Source organism: Alosa pseudoharengus, unplaced genomic scaffold, assembly GCF_046254945.1.
Source record: "Alosa pseudoharengus isolate Yale_2024_CS ecotype anadromous, Long Island Sound unplaced genomic scaffold, YU_APseudo_1.1 YU_APseudo_1.1_scf_4, whole genome shotgun sequence".
In the NCBI taxonomy this organism is placed as follows: Eukaryota; Metazoa; Chordata; class Actinopteri; order Clupeiformes; family Clupeidae; genus Alosa; species Alosa pseudoharengus.
The window spans coordinates 36,532,146-36,543,876 of record NW_027468774.1 but is presented as its reverse complement, the minus strand read 5'-3'; the positions used below and the strand labels follow the sequence as shown (position 1 = coordinate 36,543,876).

Below are 11,731 nucleotides of genomic sequence, written 5' to 3'. Positions count from 1 at the left end.
CGGCTGCCATAGGCACGTGTTTGATGGTGTGATCGAATAAACGTGTTGGGAATGTGAGGAGTAGGCTAGCCTAGGCTAGTCGCATGTTTCTGATCCTGTGAACATTCCTGTCAGATATTTTATAAAAATTCCTATCACTAGGAATGTATCTAGCCCATCAAAAGTATGAAGATAGATTTGTTTAGGCCTATTTAGGATAGGCTACAACTGATTTGTACATTTGCAGATCACTTGGATGAAACGGCCGAGGCCTACCACAACACCTGCGGTTTTAGTCTGCACCCAGAACTTTTTATATTGACTGGCAGGTTCCAGTCTGGAAATGAAAGACACTTGGCCGGTTCAGGTTTCTAGGACTCCACCATTTTATATGACTAGCTACATATCCTCACTGTAGTCATGGTTGTACTCAACAGAAGAGGGTGCTGTTTGGTCAGTCATAATTCATCAGCACAAAGAACCAAGTTCCTTAAAGCCTCTGGTTGAACTATTTACCCTATGTCAGTGACCCTGTTACAAATTCCCAAATTTGAGGAGGGTTTGTGTGACATGATATATGAATCTCTCAGAAAACCATTGTAAGCTCAGCAACTATCCCACCACATGAATGTTGGAGATTCTATTCAACAACTGGAAGGATAATTTATGTGTCCGTTCTGATTTTGTGATAATAAACAATTTGGTTATGGTTATGGTTAATTTTGCAAACGCTAAATGTCCTATGTTAATATGATTATATGCAATTCAATGGAAGGAAGTCCTGGGAAAATATAATATTAGGAGAGATTTACCAATTGATTTTGAAACAAATTATCTCAGTTGGTCATGTGTTTCTGTCTTAAAGCTCTAGTTTAACTAAGCCCCATACTCTTGGTCGGTGAGCAGAAAGGGATGTATTTGACATGCATTCACTCTGTGATAGAGCTGCTCCATTAGCTAAGGCTGGACCACTTAAGGACAGCTTGAGTGCAGCAATGTGAATATAAAATGTCTTGTGCAATCTGAAAAAGAGAGGGGGGGGGGGGTGATGTCCATTCAGTTGTTAACTCCATTAAGGGAAGCCACTGCATTTGCTCTTTGTATGAAACATCTGAAGGCAAGCATGGTTTCCCCTGTCTGTGTTAGAGGGACAACGGTCCCTCTCTTTATCTGCTCCAGGTACCCCGAGGCCCTTGAGTGGTGAAAATGGTGGCTTCCATTAACTCTTGCCCTGCCCCTTTCTTTAACACACATTTGCCCCTGTGGCCACTGAAATGTCAAGAGAGCCACCCGAAGGCTTGTCCCCAATGATAAGTAAGTGAAAGCATCCTTATTCTCTAACCTCATATTCGTCCATGCTCTTACCATTTTTAGCTCTGCATGTCAGTGCATGCAAATGTTAAAAAAAAGACTAGATCAAAGTGAGGAACTGTTTTTATAGGAATTCCAAGTAGAACATCTCTTATGTGGGATTAATGAAAAAGACATGAATGCAGTCTGCTGTATGTGCATGGTGAAAGAAAAACTCAGTCAGAAGGCTCACATTTATAGGCTAGTACTTAGGTGCATTCTGGTAGTTTTTCCTCATAAAAATGCCACAAAACGATGATGCAGTGTAAAAATTGGATTATGTTTCCTGTTTTTACATTTAATTAATTTTGTCCAAAGCGACATTTAAAAAATAGGGAACAATCAAGGTACAGTGCAACAATACTTAGTATAAAAGTATAATAACGGTTCAGAGTCAAGTTAAGCCGAGGGATGTAGATAAGAGGAATAAGTGGAACAGAGAAGAAGGTTAGTGCAGGTTAAGTGTGTTGAGTTGTTAGTGGTGTTAGGTGAGGAGGAGGAGTAGGTACTCTCAGAAGAGCTGCATCCTCAACAGGTTTTTGAAGATAGAGAGAGGTGCGTTCTACCATCAGGGAACTACAGATGAAAATACTTTGGATTGCCATGAGCATGCCTGTGGCAGTGCGAGGTGGCGTTCTTCGGAGGAGCGGTCAGGTGGTAGCATATGGGTTTATGAGAGCATTTAAGTAATGGGTGCGGAAGCGGAGATTGCTTTGTAGCATTAGTGATTTGAATTTGATGAGGGCAGCTAAGTAGCCAGTGGAGCTTGATGAGCAGTTTTTGGGGTGGTTGAAGAACAGACATGATGCTGCATTCTGCATCATCTGCAAGGATGTCACTGTACAGGCCGGAAGGCCACTTAGAAGGGAGTGAGATAACCATGGTCTGTACCAGGTGTTTGGTAGCATATTGCATTAATAATGGCCTGTGTGTTACGACTCAGGCTTGTGTGGTCAGAAAACATGAAAGGGACACCAATACCAGATGAAATGTCAATACATAGATTTATTGATTCATAGAGAAAGTGTCTCTATAGAATATGAAAGGGCTTCTGGTTATAGTTAAATAAACCAGGAAATGCTGACAATGATGGAGTAGAGTTTGGAAAAATTGATGTGAGCTGCATGGAAGAGAGAGTGCTGTGTGCAAGTGAGTGGGTGGATGTGTGTGCGTGTAGGGGTGAGTGGAAGTTTCTGAGGGTCAGAGGTCATCTTCAGGCCTATATAGCCTGCACCCACTCCACGTAGCAGTCCCAGTTAACAACCCCGCAGTCTCCCCAAAGTCGATGTAGGGGCCTCTACATAATTGAATTTGAATGTGAAGCGGTGCAACCAAGGCAACATGGTGAGAGAAGGTCAGTTGGTCATCAATCATGACACAGAGACCAAAGGGGTTGTCTGGTGAGAATTACAGAGTTGTGTATCATCTGTGTAGAAGTATGAGAAGTCATGGAAGTGGAGTAAATGGTAAAGAGAAGGGGCCCCCATACCAAGCCTCAGGGTACCCCTGTGGGTAGGTAAGATGCGGATTGCTGTCCTGGCCAAGATACGTTGAATGAACGCCTCATGAGGAAGGATTCAAACAAGACAGTGCTGTGCTTGTAATGCAGTTCAAGAGTATAGAAGGAAGGATGCGGTTGTGAACCGTATTGAAGGAATGATGAGTACAGAGCTTCTTTTAAGGCTTCTGTCACAGACAACAGCCATTTCAGTTGAGTAGGAGCTCTTTTAGCTATATGTATTTGGATCAAGGAGGTTATTCCATAAGAGGAAATTGGAGAACTGTTTGGACGCTGCCCTTTCAATAGCTTTGGATAGGAAGAGGAAAAGCAAGACTGAACAATGTTCTCAACCTGCGAGAGAGGGTTTATTTTAAGAAGCGGAGTTACCTGAGTCAGTTTGAATGCTATGGGAAATGTGCCAGATGTCAGTAAAGCATTTATCACATGTGTGGTTGCTAGTATGATGGTAGGAGAAAGGGTCTGTAGGTTAGTTGGAATGGGATCCAACGGGCATGTAGTAAGACGGCTACATGTCAGGAATTCAGATACTTCACTCTCAGTGAGAGAGGTAAATGAAGACAACGATGTGCCATAAACTGGGGAAGACTGAGGAAGTGCAGTTGGGTATTTAGTTGCGCCTTTAGCCTGTGCCCAGAGCCGTGAAAATGCTGTAAGGTTATAGCAGGAGAAGGTTACACATGCCTGGCTCAGGGCAAATCAAATTTTATTTTGGTAAGGAGAAACATTGTCTATTTATTCTGCACCTCAGACTTCTGATATCAAAGTAACTCTAGAACAGCTTTTTATATTTTTGAAACAAAGACTCCAATTTTGATAGGATTGCTTCCAGGCTCTGAGGAGACGTTTTCATGCAACATCATCTTATTTTGTAGAAACTGAAACATTGACTATCTCTGTCCAGGATATACATGTATGTTCTGCAGAGGAAATACTGATGACGCAGATTATATTTTAAACATCTTATGCCATCAAAATCTTAATGTAATGTCAATGAGATCTGACAAGATGGCTAATCCCAAGAAGACTGTGGCTATTAATGTAAGGCTGAAAAAATCTATAGTGCCTTTAGTCTGATCAGGGTTTTGAGATATAGCTAAAAAATGACAAACCACCATGATCTTGGATATTATCACAGGATGGATACTTTAAAAAAACGGTATAACTTTTAAAAAAAACGGTATATTCTAATTTAGCTGAAGAGAGACAGAGACACTTGTGCATGTCACCAGGGGATCAGACACAAAAAGGGAAAGCCTGATTTAAAGTCTTTGGTGGACCCAGGGACTATTGGCTCATATCACACCTCTTAATGGTCTCCGCTAGGTGTGACATCAGATGAGACTGACATGAGTGGTGCCCAGCTTTGAGTGAGATGGACAAGTGACAGATATTCTGTTATCAGGAATTGGCAGAGGCGTGCTTTCATGAAAGGGTGTTCCAGTCATGTGTGTGTGTGTGTGTGTGTGTGTGTGTGTGTGTGTGTGTGTGTGTGTGTGTGTGTGTGTGTGTGTGTGTGTGTGTGTGTGTGTGTGTGTGTGTGTCTGTGTATGTGTGTGTGTGTCTGTGGAGGGGGTTGTCTTCAACTATGTGAGTGTCTCTTTGTCTGTGTATGCCTCGGTGCTCAGTATTTAGGTATGGATGGATGGTCACAGATCTATAAATGTTTAAACAGTAAAACAGGCATTTGCATGTACTTGCACAGAAGTCAGAAGTAGGAAAATGGCAAATGGGCCTGCTGAAAATGCAGGAACAGCTTTAGCAAAAAAAGGGCAGGCATGTTGCCACCATCCCCTTCTAAAAACATACACACACACATATACTATCTTATTTTGTCTGCGCATTTCCTCTCCAAATGGTGTGGGTTTATTAAGTTTTACATTAGTGCCAGATATAATATTTTCACATCAATGTTTATACATGGAGTGTATATTGTTGGAGTGTAAAGTGAGCTTGTGTTTTAAGCCCCCACCGTCGACTTCAAGGCAGCGCTGTGACCGTCGACTTCAAGGCACCTAACCCTATCCTTAACCCTAACCCTAACCCTAACCCTTGGCTAACCCTAGTACCTTCCATGCAATGCTGCCTGGAAGACGGTGTTGGGGGGCTTAAAACACCAAGTAATGTAAAGTGCAGTGCTACTCATGTAGGCTACCCATTGGCATTGGATATTACACTGCAGTGCAACAACCTCATTATGTCATAATCCTGAAAATATATAACACAAACACACATTTATGTTGTGATTTAGTCTACACTGAGTTGTTCATCTGCACTTTGTGATCTGTTGAGACATTTGGGTTAGGCTAAGTTATTCTCAAAATATCCTATGTTAAATGTAACAAAGTGTTGTGTTGGGTTTCAATGTTTAGATTAAATGTCATGAATTTTCCATAATTCTAATATGCAATCTGACTTGGGACCAGGAAACGAGGTCTTTCCTGACAAAGAAAAAATGTTGTCCTAAATAAATAACCATAACCATAAATATGTCGGAAACATCGGAATGAAATGAAATGCACTTAAATGGAGGAAACACCCAAAGAAAGATGTATAGACCTATGCCTTTATACTGAACACCACACACAATATTTCGAGGGATACATAAACGCCATAGCCTATTTGTTGGAAAAGTAATCAGATTTTGAATCATACATCACTCGCTAAAAACATGTGCATCTCCAAGTAGGTCTGCTCTCCTCACCTATAGGCTGCCCGCACTCTATTTTAATTCGCGCACACACACATACTCACGGTCATAGGACCAGTAGCTGCGCAGCGCTCACTCGCTTTAAGGCTGTTATCACTGCCGTAGACACAACTTCCACAGCATCTCTTACCGGCACTGCAGCTGTTAGCGGAGGTGGACTTCACCATACTACTAGAGGGAAACCGATTTATACCTCCAAATTGGTCTCATATACAACAAATACCGGGAACTGCTGGACTTAAAGCAGTGCATTTTGCAATATTGTATTTATACAGGACGCTCAACAGCAGAAACACTGACTCTGACGGCTAACTCGTTGAGATATTCTGACATTTCGATAAATCATCCGGACTAGTCCATTCCCAAAAGAAGCACCGAGCCATTTCCTTGCACCAAAGCTACCGCTATAACATCAGTAAGGTAAGAAGGGAAATTATTTTATAGTGAACTGTAATTTCGTGTGTTAATCAAGGTTAGTCGTATATTGTGATGTCTCCTGTCATGTGAAATATGGTTACCTGCTGTTAAAAGACATAGCCTATACAGAGAGGCCCTCTGCAAAGTAGGCTGAAATGTTACTTAAAGCGCACCCAGCACCATTGTGCCTCGAAATGATATGTTACATAAAACTTCGATTCTTCTGCGTTCCTCCTCCTCTTCCCTTGCCTCGCCCGTCGTTTTTCTGAAATAGATGAGATTACTCGACTTCGAGTGTAATGACAGATGTTCTCCCCTGCATGCTCAACCATGGAAATGTTCGCATTTTCTCTCCTTATGGTGTCTGTCTTCGCATTTTTTTCTTTTGTCAGTTTGGGAGGAAATGGCAACCAAAATAGGATATCATTGACGAGGCAAATCAGACAAACATCGATGTATTATAATAGCCTATCTTACATACGACATATCCAAAATAAGACCCTGGATGCCACTCCATCTAAATTATAAGGATAATACGCATCTACACTGTAGAAAAATTAAATAATCTATATCTCAAATGTAGGCTATAGGTCCTTAAGCAAATATCTAAGACTCATGGCATATTCTTATGGTTAGAGTGGGAGCAAATACGAATCATATCAGATGTAGTTGTGACCCAAATCGAGGAGCGACCTACATCAAGAACTTAGAAAGTTCGTCCACAGGCTCACCGTCTTGAAACATATCGCTCTGCCTCGTCCACTAAAATCTATAGGCTACTCTAAACTGGGCCTTTAAGGTTAATTGTGATTCCTCATTGGTCTATTATAACTTTTGATTAGAAAATACTTGGGACATATGCCCCAGGGAGTGGTTTATTTTGGGAAAACAAGAATTCAGGGCATATATCCGGCTGTCCAAGGTTTCCGTGGCGAGCACAGGACATAATCACTTAAAACTGGGATATATTTGCCTTATGGCAAGGTCTTGTCTTTGTCAGTCCTGTCTACTGGTTAGATGGCACAGTAAGCCATTGGCTGAATTCTCACATCATTCCTTTTGCTCACATTCTGATGTTCTTAGTGACAAAGCAAAGGCAATGGGAAAAAAAGATTATTTATGGGAACTGTGTAATTCTTACATTTTTAAGACACATTAGTGAGTTAGGAGACGGTTTCTCTCTTGGAAACACAACCATCATTCTGAGGTAATTAAAAAAAACATTAGAGTGTAAAAAAAGCTGAGTCTTCTCTGTGTCTCGAGGGAATCATGTATCAGAAATCAGAGCTCCAGGAACAAGATGTATCAGTCTCTGACTTTAAATCCGTTTGACTTTTCTGAGCCAGGGCAGGAACTGGCTACTTGCTTGCTGAGCCAACCCACAGCTGGTGCCAAGCAGCCATGGACACTCATTTACCCTCTAATGAGTGTCCATGGCATTAAGAGGCTAATAGCATCACAAAAATGTCCCAATTCTAAGTTGAATGCTGTCCCCTATATCATGGGGCTATCAGAGACATCTGACTTTGGACACTCCTGTGTATGAAGATAGGTATGAGAATAAAAATATGTTCATTTTTAGTCCACATTAGCTTTCCATTCAGGAGTTGCTGTGAAATTTTGCATTGAAAACAGGGGTTGTTTTTTGCTGTGGTGGGTCAAGATGTCCTCTCACGCGGCCACTTTTGTGTTGGTGTGCACTGCAGGGTTTCTTTTTCTAGGGTGACCATCCTCACATAAAGCCGCCACCGCCATGGATGAGTTGGACCTTCCCCAGATGAAGAAGGAGGTGGAGAGTCTCAAGTACCAGCTGGCCTTCAAGAGAGAGAAGTCTTCCAAAACAGTTACTGAGTAAGAACCCCTCACAGAGTCAGGTCTTATTCACAACAAACACACCAACACAGCTTCACTGAACATGTCATGCACTTGTCATACCTCAGATAATTACCAGTGGTTCAATTTGTACAAGATTTACCTTTAATAGAATTATATAGTACACAAAGCTTCTCATCACAAAGAGTTGTGAGTCAGTTAACTATATCAACCTTTAAAGATCAGCATAATATTCTATACAGTAGCCAATACTTTCTTTGTTATTACCAAATGCATGTAGGCTCAAATTGACTGGGCCAAAGAATGTCACCTCTCAGTGTGGTTGTTGTAATGACTGGACAGCGCTTCTACATCTTGGGGAATCATAGTGAAATAACTGACAAAATCTTGCAAGCATTGTTGTTTCAGCTAAAAATATCACAGAATGACTCAAGAAATAATCAGTATCGACCAAAATAGATACACCACATCCATGCAGTGCATCATGGTCTCATAAGCAAACCATATAACTTGCAGGACCACAAAAAACCTAAATGTCACATATGAGCTACCTGAAGTTAAGCTGTCGTTCGAAAGCTAAATTAGCGTGCCATGAATGATGAGGGGCATTTCTTATTGTTTTCCTCTGCATCTCACTGTGCCAGGAGGAAAGGTCTCTAAAGCCTCTTAGTCCCTAACAGCAATTATCTCTGTAGTTGTTAGTTCTCCCGGTATGTCACAGGCTCTACAGTTATTTGGGCAAGCAGGGTCAAGGAAGATCCAGTGAATTTGCCCTGAGTTTGCTCTGTTGATGTGGGACGGAAAATGACTCCCAGGTGTTCCACTTCCCTATTAGGTGTGCCGCTCACTGTCACCACTGGCACCTTGTCACACCACAGGAACATCTCATTTCCCCCCTGTCCCAGGGTAGTCGGCCTAAAATATGTATGAGGGTAATTTCTCTGTTATAAATGAGATTTCAGCGGGAAGAGGCCCTGCTCATGTTGCGTGTACAGTCGTTGGTTTTTACCTCCCAATGCCTACCAGTGCTGTGTAAGTGTGGCTTTAAGAACCTTCATAGTATTAGTAGCATATAGAAAACTGTCAGGGTAGTACTGGGCATAAAGTGGGAAATTTCCTTCACTGTGAACTAGGAATAGTCTTTCCCCTGAGTTCTCTCTGTTAATGAGGCCCGTGATGGATAGGCCATCTGTGAGGAGTAATTGGTGTTGTCCTGTTCCGGAAATACCACCCCTCACGTGTGATTTAGATCTGAAGAGCCACAACGTCCCACTATTGTTCCTATGGGGTGTCTTTTTTGACTCCCCGGTGTCCTCAACACGCTTTGACTCCCACCATCTTCGCCTTGCTCAGAGCTCATGAGTCACAACAGGCTCGGCTGGCGGCTGCTCTGCTGCAGACACTGTAGTCATAACCACAGATGAAAGCCCAGCCCTTCAAAACGTCAAAAGACATCAACGCTGTGGCAGGACTATTGTTTCTGATATTCATAAAGGCAATTTATTTTATTGTGTGGTGCTGTTTCTTTGCTGCCAGGCAAACACCCAACACATAGACACTCTCTCTCTCTCACACACACACACTAATGAACAGACACAAAGGGAGAGAGAGACTTGTGTTAATGACACTACCTTCTACCTTCATAATAAGCTTACCCACATAGCAAATGAATAGCAAGGGATATGGTGCCGATCTGAAATTGATCTGGCCCTGATCCGAGAGCGATATGGTCTTGTGCTGGTACTTATATGGTCCTGGCCTGAAGCTGTTAGCATCCAATTTCATACCTCTCTCTCTCCTTTTCCCTCTCCCTGCAGCCTGGTGAAATGGATCGAGGACGGCGTGCCTGACGACCCTTTCCTGAACCCCGAGCTGATGAAGAACAACCCCTGGGTGGAAAAGGGCAAGTGTGTGATTCTCTAGAAGAGCCGGGGATGAGTAACGTCCGTCCTCTCCACCTCGAGCCCACCGTGCCCTGCGCTGGACAGAGGCAGAACGCCGCGTTCTCTAACCCCACCCACCCACCTACCCACCTACCCCTGCCAGCCCCCTCCCTCCCTTCACTATGAATGTACAACAGACATCCCGAAGAGGACCACTTGCTCATTTTACACTGACATGTTAGCACCGTTACAGTCACACTTGCAAGAATTTAAGGAAAAAAAAAAAGAAATTGCCATGCATAACTGTTATAATCATGAATATCTATATATCTTTATATGCCGTAAATGGATTTTATTCTCTAGCATATTGATTCCTTTTTGGTGTTGTCGCTGCTGCTTGCGCTTTTTTGATAACACGTTGAAGCGTATACTCACTGCCAGTAATGGCCTGATAGTCTGCTGGCTGCCTAAAACAAGGAGAGGAGAGGAGGTGTGGAGGAGAGACACAGAGAGGGAAAAATGCTACAGCTTAAAAAAAAACAGCTCTGCTTTATTTAGAATCACTGAAGGCAGAGTCAGTCTTGTAACACCTCCTCTCTCTCTTTTACTGAGTAGCCTGAAATCATTCCAGTAGGCCCGATGCACTTATGCCGCTTTGCCAGACCTCCGCACCTCCCCTCCCACCCCATATCTCTGAAGTATGATTCTCAAAGGTGGGGTGTCTGCACCTGCCTGTCTACACCCTGTATTTTGTGCCGACCCCCATAGGTAAAGATGTCCATGCAGCACCTGGATGACAGGTACAGTTTCAGCCATACTTCAATGGGATGCAAATGGCAAGGATGATAAGAGAAATTTACATTTTGCACGTTTTTCTGTTTTTCCTCCTTGGAATTCAGTAGTACCGTCCCGCACAACTAATATATGCTAGCGGAAGAGCGACAGCAAGAAACACACAGCACACTCACTGAGGCACACTTTGTTTTGGTTTGGATTTTCTTTCATTCAAACATGTACAGACGTATGTTCTTAATTTATTGACTTATTTATGGTAATTTATTTATTTATGGGTTTACTACTACTACTGAATCTGTGGGTGCTGTTTGCTTGGGGAGTTGTGTTGGACTTGCTGTTTTTATGCCCGCACCCTTCCTCCATCATTATAGGAGAAAGAAAAAAAAAAACACAAAACACCTTGCCAGTTCACCATCAAATACTGCCTTGTACACAACCTCCTTAAAACAAGAATGTATGTGTGTCGAAAAAAGGGGTTGGCCTTCCATCTACCACCCGAAATGTTGACTTGTGCTCGTATGCATGGAGTTTAAAGGCTACACACTGGCTGAGGCTTTGGGTCAGATTTCCAACAGCACAATCTGTCAGCTGCCAAGGCACAGATGAAGAAAGGCAAGGATGTTGGTTTATTTGTTGTTTCTGATTTTGTTTTCGTTGGCTTGTTGTTGATTTTGTTTTTCATTTGTTTTTATATTCAACATCTAGTAGGACGCTGTTTATCTATCTAGCATTGTACTAATTGTGGGAGTGCTTTGGGATATTATGCATACGATCAATTACTAGTTTAATGATGAAGCAATAAGCAATGACAATTTTTTTATTGAATGTTTTACAAAAACATTTATCCTATTGAATAAAGTAGAGGATTTTTAGACAGCTTGGATGTCATTTGTGTGTTTGTGTCCCGTGAGTGAGAGTAAGTTAAATTAAGAGTGGAATGGAGGATGAAAATCAAAACATCATCCAAGTAAAATGGCCTGTTTCAGACGCTCTAACAAGGGTCTGAATGATTAATGATTTTTGCACTGATTTGCCTGACCACAGACGGCTAAATACATTGGGATGGGGTTTCAGCACAGATGGATGCATTATTTTAAGAGATTATATTTGAAGAGCTGAATAGAGAGTCGTGTCACAGTTGTCCAACAAAAACAAATGAGACAAAATGGCATATTGACACATCTCAAAGAGGACAGTGCCTCTTGTTTTCTCTGCATGCAGCACGGCTGATCTAGCGGGCACTAG

At 42.2% G+C, this 11,731-nt stretch overlaps 1 protein-coding gene across 1 annotated transcript; it reads left to right on the top strand.

Moving 5' to 3' along the window:
- Positions 1-5,636: 5,636 nt before the first annotated feature.
- On the top strand, positions 5,637-11,362 carry gng13b (guanine nucleotide binding protein (G protein), gamma 13b). Its single transcript, XM_076266120.1, has 3 exons — positions 5,637-5,978; positions 7,682-7,826; positions 9,626-11,362. Exons 2-3 carry the CDS (start codon positions 7,729-7,731, stop codon positions 9,729-9,731), a joined length of 204 nt encoding a protein of 67 aa, XP_076122235.1. The 5' UTR covers positions 5,637-5,978; positions 7,682-7,728; the 3' UTR covers positions 9,732-11,362.
- The last annotated feature ends 369 nt before the right edge of the window (positions 11,363-11,731 follow it).

What these genes read in the sequence shown, in the direction of transcription:
- gng13b (XM_076266120.1), top strand. Translation starts at nt 7,729, where the DNA reads ATGGATGAGTTGGACCTTCCCCAGATGAAGAAGGAGGTGGAGAGTCTC. An exon ending in TCTTCCAAAACAGTTACTGA is followed by an intron (nt 7,827 to 9,625) that starts GTAAGAACCCCT and finishes CTCTCCCTGCAG; the next exon opens with CCTGGTGAAATGGATCGAGG.